At 34.8% G+C, this 18,587-nt stretch overlaps 1 protein-coding gene across 5 annotated transcripts in view; it reads right to left on the bottom strand.

Moving 5' to 3' along the window:
* Window positions 1–621: 621 nt before the first annotated feature.
* Window positions 622–18,587, bottom strand: part of Atp11c (ATPase phospholipid transporting 11C) — a 254,981-nt gene continuing 237,015 nt past the window's right edge. For 4 of the 5 annotated variants that reach the window (XM_023699077.1, XM_023699078.1, XM_023699075.1 and 1 more), the window contains exons 28-31: window positions 16,373–16,476; window positions 12,071–12,224; window positions 5,803–5,907; window positions 622–3,232 (exon numbers count right to left, since the gene is read on the bottom strand). In XM_023699077.1, coding sequence (XP_023554845.1) covers window positions 5,806–5,907; window positions 12,071–12,224; window positions 16,373–16,476 — 360 coding nt within the window. In that variant the 3' untranslated portion in view covers window positions 622–3,232; window positions 5,803–5,805. The remainder of the gene's footprint in view (window positions 3,233–5,802; window positions 5,908–12,070; window positions 12,225–16,372; window positions 16,477–18,587) is intronic. The other variant, XM_023699079.1, reaches the window with a different exon arrangement.

The raw sequence follows: 18,587 nt of genomic DNA, 5'->3' as shown, positions 1-18,587 counted from the left end.
ACTAAATATAACCTCAAAGACAAAAGGATGGAAAAGCTACCCAAACACAGAGACTGAAGTGTAAAAATGCAATGCAGCATCAGTGGGACAACTCTGATGCCCTGACAGTCAAGGACAACAGCATTTTTCAAAATAAGCTTTCATAAGGCCCTGGTGGAAGATATGTCTATACACCTTTGGACTAAATTTAAAGCCACTCTCAAATCTCTTCAGGTTTAAGTACTTGAAAATCAAATATCTTCAATGAGCAGGAGACAAGACAAAAAATATCAAACTGCCTGGAATGTGTGGGCACCAGCAAGTACCCTGCCAAGCATATAACAGGATTTACAGTATGTATTTGTTGTTCTGGCTGGAGAACTCAAACCCAGGACCTAGTACATACTAAGAATACTCCCCACTGCTGAGCTACATGCCATGGACTGGACTTTTATTTATGCAGTAGTAAGATAGGGTTTCTTATTAAAATAATCAGAAATATCTTACCTTCCCTTCAGTAGGTATCACCCTAAAATGCCAGTTGAAATCACATACAAATGATTAAACTTATTTCTCATTATAATGTTGCTTCTGTATTATTTTGATGTTAAACTGAGACCCTTCCAAAAAAGACACTAAAACATCAATCATATCATACCAAAGTTTATTGATTACATCAAACAAAAATCTTGTAATGAAAAAGGCAAGTTGCATTCATAAAAGATGGCATTCACATTCAATTTAGAAAGCAATAACATAGACATAAAAAATTGCTGAAGTGAAAAATGTAATATTGCAATTCCATTTTGCAAGCTGAAAAATGATTTGTCAACATTTGCATAAAATCTGCACATTTATAACTGCATGTTATTTAAAAATTCCATGACTAAATTATGAATTTTGCAAATTTAGGCTTATATTTATACTGTTGCTGGTGTACATGTGGTAGATATGGAATGAATATTTTCAGTTTAATAGGTAACATCCTCAATGAACAATAGGTATGAAAATTATAAGGACATTTTGATAGCTCAAAATTATTCAAATTATGAGTGTCTGGTCCTATTATTACATTTTCTCTCCTCTGTCACAAAATAGAGTGATTATATGGTAGCGCTACAAATACTGAACAGCTTATTTCAAGTTATTTCACTTGCTAACCCTTGCCAGCCAATTTTTTTCTAATAATATCTTTGAAAATGAAAATCCAGGTCCCCATTTACACATACACATCATTGCTATTCAGAATGTGCGCTGCATCATAATGTGTAGCTGAGATATGACTAAATACCCTTACTCCTCTGACTCTTTCCTGGCTGCAAAATGTTTTACATGCAACTACTTGTACCTTCCTGTCCTGGATATTCTGATTATTCCAAATCTTTATTGGTTCTGCATTAAATAAGCCTCTCCAGCTTGGCTCTCTTGTTTGCATTCACAGTCCCTGGAGTTCTTATGTAAGACAACAACATAGCAACAATAACTATAAAAAACAACAACAACAACAAAACATCAAAACCTTTCCTGGGTTAGGTTTTTTTTTTTTTTTTTAGCTCTTTGGAATAGGCAAAAATATAAAGACTTCGTCTTCAGCAGATCACCTCAAATATAGGCTACTAAGAACACAGCACACTTAGGTAAGCTGTGAATGACATCTAAAAAAATACTCAAAAATAATACTGATAGATAAGAACAAATTAAATAATGAAAAGCAATCAGTGATCAAGGAATACTTTCTGATAACTAAAATTCTGTCCTTTCTAGATTTAAGAAAAATTACATCTAATCATTAACACAAAATATATACATATATGGAAGAATCAAATGTGCCATGTGGACTATATAAATATATTGATACAGATTGAATTTAATACTCTTTGAAATCAATGTACAATATAAACATTAATAATAGTACTGGCATGCCAGAAAGACAAAAATAGAAACTAATAGTGAAAATATTTTTTAAAGACCCCTTTAATCAAACAGTCAAATGTGGTCATTTCTATTTCAAAACAGTGTATAATTTTAACATTGAATAAAGACTTTTCACATTTAGTTTTCTATTTTAAGTGAACCCATTAAGAGGCAAAAATCTCCTTCTAGTCCACCAAGTTGATGACTTTACCAAGATCAATCTCACGGGTTAGAATTAGAGTACTGCTCAGGCCACATTTCCTATGAGAAATGACATTCATGTTTACAGTTATGGCTCTATGGGCTGAACCATGTTGAGATGATCTTTCTTCCTTCCAAATGGGTAGTTTAAAAAAAGGACTGCTTTATATGCACAAATACAAACTCTTTCAAAGAAAAACCGTTAACAGTTTAAAATAAGTTAATCTTTGACTTCTCTCTACATAAAATTATAAAATGCTGATGTTCAGAATGGCTTTGTTTTGGGACAAATAGCTTTATAACCTTACTTCTGATTCCAATAAAATTGATAGTAGAAAATTCTACTTATTTCCTATTTGAGGGTCTGATAACTGACTGAAATATTTCATACTTCACTTTCAAGACTAGTAGCCTTATACCTAAGTGGTGTTTAATTCAGAAGAACAAAAACAAACATCTTTTTGTTCTCACTCATACCCAGAGTTAGCACTTTACATAAATGTATTCAAGGTGCTTTTTGGCAAGGACAGTTTACCAAGGCATAATTAGTATGGGTGAATAGAAAGGAAGAACTATTCTGTCTGATGTGCTGACACCATTTTTAGTCCTTCTGTATTTTCAAGTATACCATTTGTGTGCTTAAAAAAATAATTTAAGATGTTCATTCAGCAGGAATAAGAAATGTGATCCAGCCTATGTCTTTTGCCAAGCAAAAAAAAGTAATATTGTATTAGCAAAATCTGTTCATTCCCATTGCATGACTTCTACTTTATACTATTGTATTTAAATCCATTCACAAAGTTAATGGGTTAAGAAGCACCCACTTGTTAGATACATTATTCCATCTAAAGCCAGAAATCTAAGTACTCTTCCTTTCCACTTTCATATACTTCTTAACTTACAGCTTTGACCATAATGGCTACTTATAATAACGGGAAATACTTAGGATAATCATTTGGTACTTCAATTGGCATTTATTCTGAACCCTAGACATAGGAGAATTGTTTAGTTTTTGTTGCATATCAAGAATCCTGAGATGATAATTTTTTGTGGCTGTTTCTTCTTGTTTTCCTTTTTAGCTGTAACCACTGTCAATATGCTTGTAGGACAGTAACATAGGCAGTTCAAGATTCGGATTCTGAAAAATTTAAAATATAGAGAGTTATAAGGCTTATTTTAATAATATAAAACTATCTGTTTAGCATTTTCAAAAATAAATCAAGTAGTAAATTTTGCGATGAGAGTAAAGCAACTGTTTTAACAAAGTGCCAAGTTTTATTCACATGCAGGAAAGAAAAGTGACACAATTACCAGACTTTAATCCCTTCTCCATTTGTTAGCTGAATAGACTGTGGTTTGCTTTTTGCTTTTGGATCACTCCAGGGTTCTGCTATATACTTTCTACTACTGGGATTCTTCCTATAGATTAGAAGCTTCTTGAAAATCAGGACATTTTATTCAGCAATCCATCTCTATCATCTAGAACAATGTCTGGCACAGAGTAGATGCTCAGGAAATAACAAATGAATGGAGTGGATTTTTTTTTAAGTGTGAATTTTGACAGAGGAAGTCTGAAGGTATATTCAGTTTAGGAACATTTCTATAAAAATATTCTTCCTTTACTGATAGACGCATGCCCCCTTACCATACTATTAAGTTATTTTTATTTTTGGTAGATCATGTACTATGAGTTAATTGATCCTTATATTTCTCTCATGTATCATTTATTTATAAAATAGAACTTACAGAAATTTCCCCAATAAATCAACACAATCTTCTCTTACCTCTAAACATGATCAAATGCTATTTTAGGATGAGGCATGGGAAATAAATTAATTACAGAAAGCAATCTAGGTATGCTGAGAAACAGAAGTCAGGGGAAAGAACTGAACTTTGATTCTCCACTCTAACCTCCAGTTATCTGAATATGCACAATATAGGCATTATGAAGAAGTCTATTTTATTTCGATTTTGGGACACCTCTTGTTTCAGTTCATCTACATATCTATTAGAATATCTTCCATTTCCACTATGTTCCCCATTCTCTACAATCCCTATTAGGCCCTCTGGTAGTTCTTCAAGGTCATGGTGACTCTAATCAAAATAAGACTACCATTTGCACAGAGAATTAATGAAAGGAGTCAAATATTTCTCTGACTAACCAAGGAACAAACTCAAATTTTGAAAAGGGTCAAATATTTTCCTTTGAGGAGAAATAATGAACAACCAAATGAACAACCACTCCTGGGAAAAATAACTAGATTAAAATAATTGTTTTCTTTTAGAAAGCTTTACCTTTAAATATTATAGGAGTTAAGGCCCTAGAGAGGCCAAAAGCATTAGCAATGTATCTTACCAAACCCAGTTCCCCAACCACAGACCAAGCTAAAGAAAGCAATCCAGGGGGATACAAAATTAGCTAAAAACAGAACAGCTAAAACACATCTCACAGCCTAAATAAACAATATGGGACAAAAGAGCCAAAAACTTTGAAGGCTACTGTGAAGTAGATTCATTACTGAGGGACAACACATGCAGGTGAGTCTAAAACTATGTAACAATGATGAGTGCAGCAAAGACTTTGTTTCCAAAATAACACTGAAGATGCAGAGTGGTGAACTATAGGAGGTAAAAGAGGCAACAGATAATCATTTAGTCTAATTTTCATTCCTTCCTAGAGGAGGAGGTATACAGCTGATGAAAGTAAAGGGCCTTTGAGGTAGACTCACCATTGTGACTGTTAGCTTCAAAAAGGAGCCACAATTCTAGTTATGATTATTTTTTTGTGTGAAAGGTAGCCCTACTGTAAAGCTGTACACATCAAGTTGTTTCCAAGCTAACATGCTTGGAAGCCTCATTTGTGAATTACTCTAAATTTCCATAGATGAATAAAAGACCTACAAAGATTAGAGGCTCCACAGGCCTCTTGAGTGGGGAATGTGAAGTGCAAATAAAGGAGTCACTCTGAATTCAAGGGATCATCCCATGGTGTATCAACTCAAACACTTTTGGGGCAAATGAGACAATGTTAAAAAATAAACTTACTCATTTCTAGAGACATGAATTATGAAGTATTTTATATCACTAAGCATGCATCCCCCTGAATGGCTAGGAAAGATTTTACCTCTGAGAGTTGAAACACTTAGCTTGAATAAAACTTGACATTAAAAAAGTTATTGATTAGAGTAGACTGGTTCATTAACATATACTTAGGGATCAGACATTTACAAGGACATTAAGTATATACCTGCAAACACACAGACACAGCACGTGAAGGTACAAACACATTTGATTATTTTCACATAATTCCCAGAAGAACATGCAATGCTAAACTGACTGAATTTTATACAGATGCAATTTTGGAATATTTATTTTCAATTTTCCAGATGATCTTTATGAATCAACATATTTCATGATTAGTATCAATCAGTATTTTCACATGATCATACTGCAATGATCACTTGGCCTTTAGAAATATACTATAATATCATTCTGCTGAGAAAGTCTCAAATTGTATTATAGGATTTAGTAAATTTAAAACATGTTTCCCCCATATTCCAAGCAATGCATCTTTATATTTTTGTAAAGAAATAGTATAAAGTTCACCACACCAACAGCAGAGAAAATTTAGAGTGATATTTTCATTTTTCTTTATAATGCTGTTAATCTGTTTCTTTAAAGCCAGCCCACTTGTTTAACACTAGGTACCTGTTACAATACATTAGATTCGTCTGAGAATGTTCGTAAAAGAAGAGGTCTGACTGAAGGTCTGGTGGATAATGAGTCAGATGCCCTTCTACAGTTCAGATTTCTCTGTAATAGTGAGGCAAAGATACTTAAAGCATTTGAATATGTTAACCTACCTTGTGATAAAAATGCAGAAGAAAAAAAAATTATCCCCTATGGACTATTCTTCTGGCCAAAAGTAGAAATAATTACACTATATAGCAAATGCGTAACATATAAATGAATATATTTAAAGGTCTTAAGAAAGTCTTCAACTCAAATTATCTGTTCTTATAGTAGAAGTAGACATTAGTAGTATGTGGCAAAATTGGGTTTTTGAAATGGCATTGGTAGGTTATATGATAAGATGAGTCAATATGATTTGATTAGTAAACCTTACCATCCTTTTGGTGAACACCTCTGAGAGTTGCGCTGGTACTGTGAATGTGTCAAAGGTAAATTTATAGAAAACACCCGTGTCCTGGTAAACACACTAGCTCTAACATACCATGCTCCTACTGTATACCTCGATCAATGAAACTAGAGACTGAAAGTCCAAGTTTTTGAAGATTACCTCCTCTCTAGTGTGACAATGTGGAAGGTAAACAAATGAATAAAAGAAATGATAAAACACTGTAAGTATCAATAGAAGATATAAAATGAATTATGAGAAGTCATTTTTTATAAAGAATTAGAAAATGGTGTCAGGCAAATGAGAATGCAAGCAAGTTGGTACATTAAGAAAGGAAATCACCTTATTCACTCCAAGAGAAACTGTGATTGCTGGAAGTTTGAGAAAGCATGAAGATAGTAGATGTTCCTGAGGAAGGGAGGCGTTTCGTTACCTTGTTCACAATTGCACAAAAGGTGGAAAATTGCAGTAGAAAAAAAAAGAAATGCAGAAACCAAAAGAGAAAGAAAGAAAAAGTAAATATTATCTTAGATGTAAGACATTTGAAAGAAACCTTGAGATTTGGAAGTAGAAATGATATGTTAGTTTTGAAGACATTACTTCCTAAAGTGAAGGTAGACTCAGAATTAGGAATAGTATATATTATATGAGCCAACTACTATTTCTTTGTATATCAATTTAAAATTATTTTGTTAATGTTTGTGAATGTAGCAATTTGAATGACACAATTCTGAAATATGCCTTTCATGATGTCTTATTTCCAGTCACCAATTCACTACCCTATATTTGTTTAAAATGTACTGGTCAGAGAGCTATGAGCAGATTGCGTCACCAATTACCAAGATCTTGATTGGTAATCATCTATCCTATCTAATCCCACATATTATAAAGGGACTAACTGATCTTTGGCAGCTGCAGGTTAAAAATCTAGTAACGATTAAATAATGGGAAAACATTTGGTGACACCAAAGTCCCATTTGTTTCTGACTTGTGTTTAACTTACTTTTACATAGTTCAATTGGTGTCCCCATTTTTCTTTACCTGTAGAAAGGTAGATTCATTTTTTCTCAGGTAAAGTCTAAATTGTTCCTTTAAAACAAGGTGCTGGTGATGCAGCTCAGTGGCAGAAGTGCCTGCCTGGCAAGTGTAAGGTCCTGAGTTTGATTCCCAGTACCAAAAAAAAAACAAAAAAAAAAACTCCCCCCAAAAATAAAACACCCAGAAAAAAATCACAGTCGATAAGCTTTTAACTACACAACCTAAGAAGTTATTTCCTTTGTAGTCTGTAACTTGTATTACATGGTAATGTATAGACTTGGTTTTGGCATTGCCCAAACAAAACAGAATGATGAGTGGTCAACAGTGGAGATAAGCAGAACAACTCTGTTAATAAACACTATTCCTATTACCTTCTTAGTGACTAAGGAAAACAGGCTTAGGGGAAAAAACATCCAGCTAAAGTAACATATGTCTACCAGTTTCATAAATAAACTCATAAAGGCATATATACATTTCCATTTATTCAGGTTTTGACATAACTATACTTTCCCTGTTCATATTTTACCTTAAAGGAAGAAAGGTAGCAACATGCAAATTACTAATTGATAAAGCTAGAGAAATAAAAATTTTAGTCTCTGAGAAAAAAAAATTGAATTTATTTTATCTTCTGTTTTGTGGTCAAAAGCCCTGAAACAAAATTAACAGGCTATCAAGCTACCCATCCCTGAATTCAATACACAAGCCTATTTAAAACTGTGACTGTAAACACATGTTGGTGTGTTCAAAAACTTGTATCCAGCCATCAGAGATGAAAATACCCTAAGAAGTAGAAATTTTAGGATTAACAAATTAGGTGTTTTCCCCTTTACGGTACTTTATAAAGTAGACAAAAAAGAAAACATGAAATTACAGAAAGCAGGAGAAAACACAAAAAGTTTCTAAAGCCATAACAAATTGATTAGCTAGCATTGGTATTGAGGGGTCGTGAGGAAGACTGGGAATAAATGAGCTAAAGCAATATGGAATTTCCACATTCCTCTGCAATCATTGAGAGAGCTTTGACAGCAGCTCAATTAGCAGTATGTCAAAGAGGTCAATGGATAAAGGTCCATCTGAACAGCCACAATGTTAGAACTCAACTTTATTTTTTTCTATTCCAGATCACAGGGCTACTGCCCTCTGATCTATGGTTGTACATGATACTGTAAGTACTACAGTGATAGTTATCATTGTCATTATTATTAAAATAATAAATTGCATTTTCCAAACTTTCCAAGTGTTTTCTCTAGGAATTTTGCTCACACAGCTGACATTCTTCCTGTCTCTGGCTTCTACTCTGAAAGTGTTATCCTAGATAACAGAATACTTCTATTTGTACAGACATCCCATGTAGGGCACAGCCATGTCGTTTGTTCCATTCCATTAGATTAGTTTTCCCATTTCTGGTAGGCAAAAACTAAGCCTCCCTTTTTGATTGTGGTAGTTAATGAGAAAAAAAGTCAGATTAAACACATCTGAAAAATTCTCCGACTGTAAATGTGAAGTGGGATTTACTACTTGGGCTACAAGGTCTAGATATATTTTAATAATTTGCAGAGAGGCAACCACAGCTTTTTGAAATACCAAGAATCCTTAACTTTAGTCTCCCTTTGAAGTGGAATCTTGCTGTTGCACTGTTCAGTGCTCAATGGCAGTTGCATTATGCACTGTCAGCAGCATGGCTATGTAGTTTTGTCATTTTAGAAACTAAAAATCTCTGTGGTTATAAAAAATGGGGCTCTACTGAAAATTTAACTGGGCAATACATGTTAAACTACAACCTTGAGTAAAATAACTAAGCCTATTTTTTGAAGACAGAATTCATTATTTTTTTCAGACTTCTTTATAATGTAAGCATCACTGGCAGATAGCAGTGCAGGCCAGCCATTTCAGTAGGTGGTAACCTGAACCTTGAAAGAGCTCAGCTGTATTATAACAAGTCATAAAACTGATTCTACCATTCAGTTTTATGCCTGCATACAGAAGGGTTCCATATGAATGCCCTTTGTAGCTTCACTTGGGGAGGAGGCCTTCTTGTGACCTGGGGCCATGCATGATTCATCCTTGAATTCCTGGTGCCTACTATAGTAGGCAACTCATACTGGCCCAGAGAGAATATATGGTGAATTGAATGGAATTCAGCATAAGGTGGCTTCTATACTTGTTACCTATAAATGGTGTGATTTCTTTCTCAAATGCTATACAGTCATTTTCACTATGCATTGCTAAGTGCCCTGTTTGGAGGAGATGTCAAGACCCACATGAGAATAGCTTTGGTTGCCTACCAACTGTAGGCATTTCTGGCTGTGTGTACAGTGGCCAGGATGTTTATTGTATTTTGTACTTTACTCCATTTGGAGGCTGTCAGGGTATGAGGTACCCCAGCTATAAAAGCATCTCTTGCCTCTCTTTAAAATGAAGCCAAGGCCTTAGCAAGGAACACTGAACAAAACAGGAAGTCATTCATGATGCCACTAGATGTTTGGTCATTAAACATGAACAGTTTTGGAAAAAATAAGAAGCTCATTCCCTTTTATTTAGAAGTTCAGCTTTAGATTGTTGATAAGGCAAAATAGAGCACCGTATAAATACAGTATATGTGACTTTATGAGAATAGCTGTGGCTTCCATGTTTCAGGTGGCCTTTATGCATTCATATATACTACTTTGCTCTTGCATTATCTCATACACATAAAAAAGAGGTAGCACTGCTGAGTGCTGACAACTGTTTTGCCTCATTTGTAACTCTCAAAATCCCACACAGTCTGAAAAACCATTTAGTTTTTCAGACATTGGATATAAAGAGAGATGTTCATCAGTAGGCGGTTCAACAAATGTTTACTGGTTCAGTTAGGGTAGGAACAAATGAATGAATGATTCAATGAATGAAAATGGTTATGGAAAATTTCCTGGTTGTTCTAGCATATTAGCATGCAAGCTATAGCACAGTCAATAGAATTCCTCCTATCGTGGATATAACCCATGACAAATTTGATGCTGGCAACCCCTGGCAACATTCTATGCTGCAAAGTAAAGTGGGCTGCCAGAATTCTCAACAGAAGTTTCCAATTTGCTGTTTTCATGGAAAGAAAATGCTTTAAGAAGTATTTATTTGTGATCTCCTAGCAGCATACATCCATTCAATGACCTATGTCGCCTCCAACCATTATCTAATTTTTTTAAACGAGAAGGTTTAAGTAAAAAGATGATATATTTGAAGGTTTTGCTTTTTGAGATTTTTGTATCATCTTTAGAGCAAGAGTTGGTATGAGTCATTATTTAACATATGTTCCATTATCCCAAATCAGAAAAACATTTACGAACATCTCGAAGTGAACTCGCAAATAAAGAGAATGCAAGAGCCACTCAGAGATGCTCCTTTACAAATTTTCCACTGAACAAAAGTACTAAGCTATTTCTCACTGCAACATTTCTTATTTGGCTTCATGAACAAGTAAATTACCACTTGAGTCAGGTGGAAAAACTTGTTCGATCAACCTATTCAACTGACATTATGGTATAATCAGATGACTAAATATCACTTTTGCATCCTAAAACTAAAAATCAGAATAGGGGGCCTAGAGGTCTAGCAGAAGGATTAGAGTGAATAATAGTCTTTAGGCTAACGTTATGGTGCTCAGTTCTTGCTCATAAAGCAAACAGAAGCAGGCAGTTCAGTGCAATTCTATACACTGACTGGCCTTGTATACCAACAATCAATGTAGCTAACACTGACTCATAACATATAATAACTCCTTTATACTTTTAATCACTTAAAAATTTCCTACTGTAATAATTTCAGATGCTCATGCTGTAAAATGTCAACCACTGGATTCTATTAATTCAATAGACAAAAAAAAATGACATGCTAGTTTTATAACTAAATAAACTAGCTGGCAAGTTTAATCAAAGATATCCATTAATCAGTCATAGCTTAGACAATTTCCTAAAAAAACTGCGGTAGAGGGGTTACAAGACCTACTTGGTGTCAATATGAAAGGAAGAAGGTTTTGTTTTAGCAACATGCACTAATATTGGCAGGAATATGACATTAAAGTTATCTGTGGTCAGACGAGCCAGAAGTTTCATTTTCCAGGATAACCTATTCTTTTCACTTTAAAGGCTTTTAAAAATGTTCAGAAGATACCAGATAATGTAGCAGAGGGAAATAACTTTTACTTCCCATAGGAAATTTATAATTTTAAAAGATTAAAATAAAAACACACTCAAAAAAGGCTGAATTTTTACAAGTATGTTTAGAATGAAAAGGATGTAGAAATCACATCCAGGTAATTGTCACTAGTTCAAATATACTGTGGTACAGACAGGGCTAGAAGCAACACAGAGATTAAGCAGCACTATAATTAAAGGATGGGGAAAGGTTTAAAAGAAGCATATTAGGATTATCAACTGAAAAGAAAAATCTGCAAACAGCCCACAGGGAAATTTCTAAGGTTCAAGCTGAAATGTTGGTGTGGAAATTCCTGATGTGAAAATTCTGAGCTAAATATAAAATAAAATAATTTTTTTCCTTTTAAAATTCCATATGGAGTATATGAAATACTCCATATGGATTGCTAAAGGTCACATAGAACACTATTAAGGAATCTACTTACCACCTGCATTTGATAACGAAGTGTTTACTATACTTTTTATGCAGAAGAGGAAATTAAGTGATGAACCTGTAAGGAGGGGTTTAACATGCTGTAACTAATGCAATTCTCTAAATGAGGTTTTCAGTTCACGGCAGATACTGAAGCCCCTTCCAAAAATTAGATTATAACATAAACTTAATTCTTACCCTGGCACTTCTTCTTTTTACATTCTTTAATACTATTAGAAGAATCTCAGGGAAAAGGCTAATAAATATTAGAAGAACTATGGCCAACCATGTGGATACAGAAGACAGCATTTGAGCAAATACGAAATACATTCTCTGTTGTTTAAGAAAAGGCCTGAAATAGAAAGAAAATACATTATGGAAAGATAATCAGTTCCTGTCAATTGAAAATTAAATTTATGTGACATTATCTTTTATATTTTAAAGAATCATCTTTATATATGTTAATATAACTTTCTTTAGAATGCCCTGAAAGGAATGAACACATTTCATTTACCAAATATTTGGAAGAATAGAAATGAGAATCAAAAGGGGAAAAAAAAAGCAATAAAATCCATCTGATTCAAAAACAGTAAGAAAATTATAAAGCCGCCAACTGGTGAATATTTATGTATATTAAAGATGCTGAAGCTTTAAAGATATGCAAGAGAAATGATAGTTAACTTTTCCTAATGAGCACTTTATTTCATGAGTTGTCTTATTAATACAAGATTTGTGCTCTTCACAAATTTAAAAGACATTTTTAAACCCACTTCTAAAATAAATCCTATGTAAATATAAAAGGGACTACATGTGGTTCTACATGCATGAGAGCTCATAGTCTACCATTGTCATCTGCAAATACATATTAAGTAAGAGCACATGCCAAACGGCTTGACAGTAGTATACTACTAATAGGACAGTAAGCCTTGGAATCCACAAATCTAGAAGGATTCCCTCATTCTGAAGTTAGACTTCTTTAGGGTGGTGGGGTGGTGGTGGTGGTAGTAGTTAATGGCAATGTGACCTTTACTGCAATAAATTTAAAAATTTTAAACATTAAAACATGAAGCTATACTTTATTCCAACTTACTTGTTGAATTTTTTATGTGGCCATTGAGAAGCACAGCCTCTCCCTTTCCACATCTGAACAGAGCCAAAGAGAGCTTTCCTAGGTTAACTATTACTCTAAACTGAGGGAAAACTGGCTGCTTAAGGTCAGTATGTGTATATCAGACCATCCTAGGATGAAAAGTCCCATTTATTGGGTCACAGATCATGTATCACACTTGAAGGTAAATTTCTTACTTAAAAATTTACACTGGTGCTCATATGTGTATCTTAAAAAATCTCAAGCTTGTGGTTCTACATGCATGAGGAATAAACTGTGGAATAAAAGTGAGCAGAAGAATGAGGTGGAAAAACTCACGAGGCCTAGGGATTTTAGGAAAGTCTATCACACAAGAAAGATCTCTGCAGAACTCCATCCCACTCTAATTCTGAAAAGCACCTTGAATATTTTTTAGGCAGTTAACTGAGCCATACCAAAAGTCTAACAGACAAGTGACAGCTAGCCTTAGGGTGTTCCTTTGCCTTGTAGTGGCAACACTCTGATTAATGTCTCTATTTTGTGCTTTGTTTTTACCTCCATGAAATCTGTAGTAAAAGACAAATAGTATTATTCTTAGGATAGGTTTGGGTTCAAACATTACTTTCCCTGCCAACCTGAAAAGTGGGTATCTCAATGCCTCAGGGTGAAATATTTCCAGAGACATCAGTTACAATTAGCGTCCAACTTAAGTTTTGAATTGTTTTCAGTCAAAGCACTTAAGGCCCGCATTTCAAGGAATAGAATAAAAAATAGATTTATTGCCAAACTGTGTTTATAATTTTTTAAAAATAATATTATACTAATATAAAGTTTTAATTTATAAAGTAGGCACTGGAAAAGATTTGCCATAACTAATAATAATAACAACTTAGTGCAGTGAAGTTGCCAGTATCACCACACTCGTGTGTGGGACTCATAACTAAGTAGAATAAGGGTTGCTTACACACAAGCACTGTCATACCAGGACAGCTGATCTGATAAGGAATGGCAACTAACTATAAACAATGGGCAGCTGGTCTACAGAGCCTGGACACACTGGATAAACGTATCATTAATGTCTGTGGGAAGAAAGATCCAGGCAGCATGAGATTTTATCACATTACTCAGAACAGGGTACAATTTAGAATTTATCAATTGCTTATTTCTAGAATTTTCCACTGATGGTTTTGGGATTGTGGATAAGTAACACCTCAAAAAGTAAAATCACGATTAAGGGGAAAGTACTGAATTTAATTTTTAGTAAGTATTGTTAAAGAACAGAAACAGTTATGACAATGTCTTAATCATTAATTTTAATCAATACAGAAATATCTATAGAAATGGTTAGAAACTTGTTTATGTTGCTAGAAACATTTCATTCTTGCGGAAACTTTGTATATAATTTTCAGATGTTGACTACACAGATTCATTATAGCACTCTGAGCAGATATACAATTTTATATTGCATTTGGTTAATGAACTGAGTCATATTACTAAAGAAAAGAAACTTTTTTTCAGTTTTTCTGCTCCCAGTCACTAATTATACAAGGTCTAAATATATGTCATAATTATTCATTTTGGAATTAACGCATCTTTAAAGTGATTCAATTTTTCAGAATTTTATTTCTTAAAGCTTTTAGTAAAAAAGCTTTCCAAAAGTTTCTTTTAAATATCAAGGGGCCTAAATACAGTCCTCCCATCACTGAAAAAATGTTTTATATGTATGCATGTAAGAGCTTGCTTAAAGCAGTGAAAATACATTTTCCCTCTTGCAATCTCACCCCATGGCTTACTTTATCTATGCTCCCTAGCGCTATCATTTTTATAGAGGGAAAGATGCTGATTAATGAAAACAACTTTGACATTTTAAAAACAACACAATCTTTCGGGAAGTAAGGAAAGGAGATGCATACCCTACTATCTACTCTGCTAACCACAGCTGTGTGCCCAGCTGTCACTGTACTTGAATCTGTGACGGAGGGCATGATGATGATACAGCATAGGCATTTACAAACTGAGGCCTGCTGGTCATTTACCCTTATTCATAAAGGTTATAATAACAAATATGTAAAAAAGGAAGCTGTGTTCCTTATAGACATTAATAATATTATGTCATGTGATTGAAAAAAATAGTGTTTAAATTTGAATAATTATAGGGAAGGACACATGGCCATTAATCCACCCCAAAATATTCCACCTTACTTGCAACAAAGTTACCATCCTGTTCTTTCCAAAAGCACTTTTGGAAGTTTTCTTTCATGTCTTTAGTTTTGCTAACCTGGCTGCCTCAATGTCCTCAATCAATTCAAAGGCTATATACACAGTTTTACATGCATATGTGTTAAGCCACTTTATACATAAAGGACTGGAGAGCACAGTGAAACATAAGCATATTCTTCAAGGAAAGAATAAAGTCCAAATGGATAATGTGTGTCTTGGCCCTCATATGAAGTAGAAATTTCAAAGGCTAAGTGTTTCTACTGAAAATTACAAAGGAGGTCATGCTAGAAATGAGTTTAGCTTCACAGAGAGATGCTGTCTACCTTCAAATTGAAAGGTCTGGACAGAGGCTACTAAAGGGAGGTCTTTTGACTAATCATGTAGTCTATATCCCTGCATGTGAAAGTTCTCTTGAAATTAGCAGCATCACGAGCTTAAGTAAGCTCTCATCTGATGAACATTAACACTTCCTGCCAGAATGAGCTACTTGGTGGTACATGCAGGAGTTTCCCACCAGGTAGCTTGAACCACAGATGATACAAGTATGACTGCTCCATCAGGGAATTTGTACCATTGGAAGTAACAAACACTTCTATTGGTGTTTTTACTGGTAATATTAATAAAAAGTCTATGAACAAATGAAAATTATTTAGTTGCTTGTATATGAATAATTCCTGTCCAAATATAAATATTAATACTATTAATACCAATTAACATCGTAATACTCAGGGGCTGGGGAGATAGCTCAGTAGAATAAGTGCTTGCCTGGCAAGCACAAGGTCCTGAGTTCAATCCCTAGTACTGCAAAAAAAAAAATCATAATACTCATGAAGTTTACTTCATTAAATTGAAAGAAATTTATTTATATTCATGAATTTCTTTAAAATGTTTTATACCTAAAAGTGACTGATTTGTACAGTGTGCAAAATGTCATAATGCATTTAGCTTTTTTTGCAACCAGAGCAGCATACATTTTTTACAGACCAACTAGTGGTTCAAACTAGTGGGACAAGTGAATTCAAATCAGGTACCCAGTAGTGAGATACATGAATTATGGCTCCAACGTCATAAGCATGTTGAAAAGCTGCCATCTTAAATAATCACAACATTCAAAATACAATGAAAGTTTATATGTACAATATACATATATACCTACATATTTACATATTGCTTGCCTATGTACAGCTGCTTACCATATAATTCCTCCCCAGAAGAATGAGAAAAATACATAAAAGGCTAAAGAACCCCAAATCACAAAATGATTTATCCAAGTCCAGAACCGAGTATCCAAGGCAAGCTGAAAAGACACAACAGAGATATCATGATAGGCAGAAACTACCCCCAAGAAATACATTATAACATCTTACAACTTGTACACAGTACTATACCTGTACGAGGATCTAACTGTAACCAGGGATCTGGAGGAAAGTGCAATTAAAAGAACAATTCTGTCTACAGAGGGCAGCAGTTGATGCCTAAATTGTTTCTTTTTGTTGTTTTTAATTTTTTATAACTTTTTTCTTTTTTGACCAATTTTGCATGCTTACAACTGTTAATCTGAACAACTAATTTGAAGACAACATTATGTAATACAGCAATCATTGTTGAATTCCTATTGTTTTGTTTGGTGAAGTATTATATCATTGCTAATGTTTTTTTCTTACTATTTTGTATTCTTTTTAGGTTTTTTTTTTTTTTTTTTGTGTATGTGTGTGCAGGTCTCACTCGCAGCTCAGACTCATAGTGATTCTCCTGTTTTCAGCCTCCCTAGTTCTGGGATTACAGGTGTGTGCCACCACGCCTAGACTCCATCACTAGCCTAGTGCACCTAGGGGCAGGGCTGGCACTGCATGCAGGGCCAGGGATTGAATCTTGACCTCTGAATTTACCTAAGTAAGTGCTTAATCTGCTGAGCTATCTCACTGGCCTTTGTATTCTCTTTAGATAAAAAACAAAACAAAACAAAACAAAAACCAAAAAACATTTGTTTCCCCTGGCCTGTTGTGCTGGCCCAACCTGGGCATGATGAGATTGCACCTGAGATTGGGTGTGGTGGTGTGCACCTGTAATCCCAGCACTTGGGAGGCTGAAAACAGGAGGATCACTATGAGTCTGATCAGTGTAGACTTTGTACTAAATACATAAAATAAATAAATAAATCATTTTAAAAAAGAATCTAGCCTTTTCTAAGAGTTAAGATGAAAAGGCTAAGCTCTGAATTAAGAGCCCAATAGTAAAAGTGGGAAGATGTTGTCAAGACAAGTTGCCTCAGTAATGAGTGATGGGCAAGAACTGAGGTAATGCTAATATCCAGGAGGCTGCAGCCCCAAGTCCTCAGGGAGTGGTGGCAAATAGGAGATGGGTGTAGCACATGAAGGCAAAAAGAGGCCTAGAGTATAGAGTTAGGTATACTAAAAAGCAGTAGGAGAGGGAAAGGGTAGCTAGGAAGGATATACATGTCATGAAAGCTCAAACAAACCAGATGAAGAGTCACAAGTGTAAAGGCAACCTCTTACATCACACAGTAACAGATAATGGCTCTGACTGCATGTGTCTTTTCAATCGTAAGTAAAACATTCGTGTATTCCATTAAATTAATAAAATGTTCAGTTGCTTTAAACTTTAATTTCTTCAGGTTATGGCAAGCAATGATCATGTTTTCAGATTGTGGGGGTATTTCAAATGTGTTCTCATTCATAAAAGAGAATCCTGACAACATTGTTAATACAACTCACTTTTAAATTCTCATCCATCACATTGGTAGGGGAAATGTAACACACTCCTGTGAAGAGGAGGGACTGGATGCCTTTTGAGGTATGCATCAGCTATAATGCAGTAAAGCTGACTTTCACTATGGAGGGCAACTGGAAGCCTGACCCCACATGCAATGCCAGCAGAGAAAAAGGGGGAGAAGCTTCCATTTCAAATTCTGACCATGTGAAGCACAGTCATAAATAACAACTAGCATCCATTACAATAAACACATTTTATGATCGAGATAGCACTCAAAGTGCTTTATGTGTATTCACTGACTGACTCCTCACAAAGAATCCTGATGCACAGAAGGTGGTGCTGTACTCTTATTTTTTTTTTCTGTATTTTTAGGGAAGGGTCTACAGGGTGTTCAGGGCCTCACTACTAGATCGGACTCATAGTGATTCTCCTGTTTACAGCCTCCCAAGTGCTGGGATTACAGGTGCATGCCATCAAGCCCAGTCTCAATTGCCTTCTCAGCATGCCCTGGGGGCGGAGCTGGCAAGGCAGGCATGGAGATTTAACCTTGGGCCCCTGTGCCTGCTTGCAGGTACTTTAATCTGCTGAGCTATTTGGTCTGCCCAGAAAGTTGAAAAGGACTTTTTTTTTTTTTTTGGGGGGGGGGCGCACTGGCTCAGGCTGCCTTAAGCACAG

This window comes from Octodon degus, unplaced genomic scaffold (assembly GCF_000260255.1).
Source record: "Octodon degus isolate 3935 unplaced genomic scaffold, OctDeg1.0 scaffold00110, whole genome shotgun sequence".
NCBI lineage: Eukaryota > Metazoa > Chordata > Mammalia > Rodentia > Octodontidae > Octodon > Octodon degus.
This window is presented reverse-complemented; position numbering and strand designations above follow the sequence as displayed.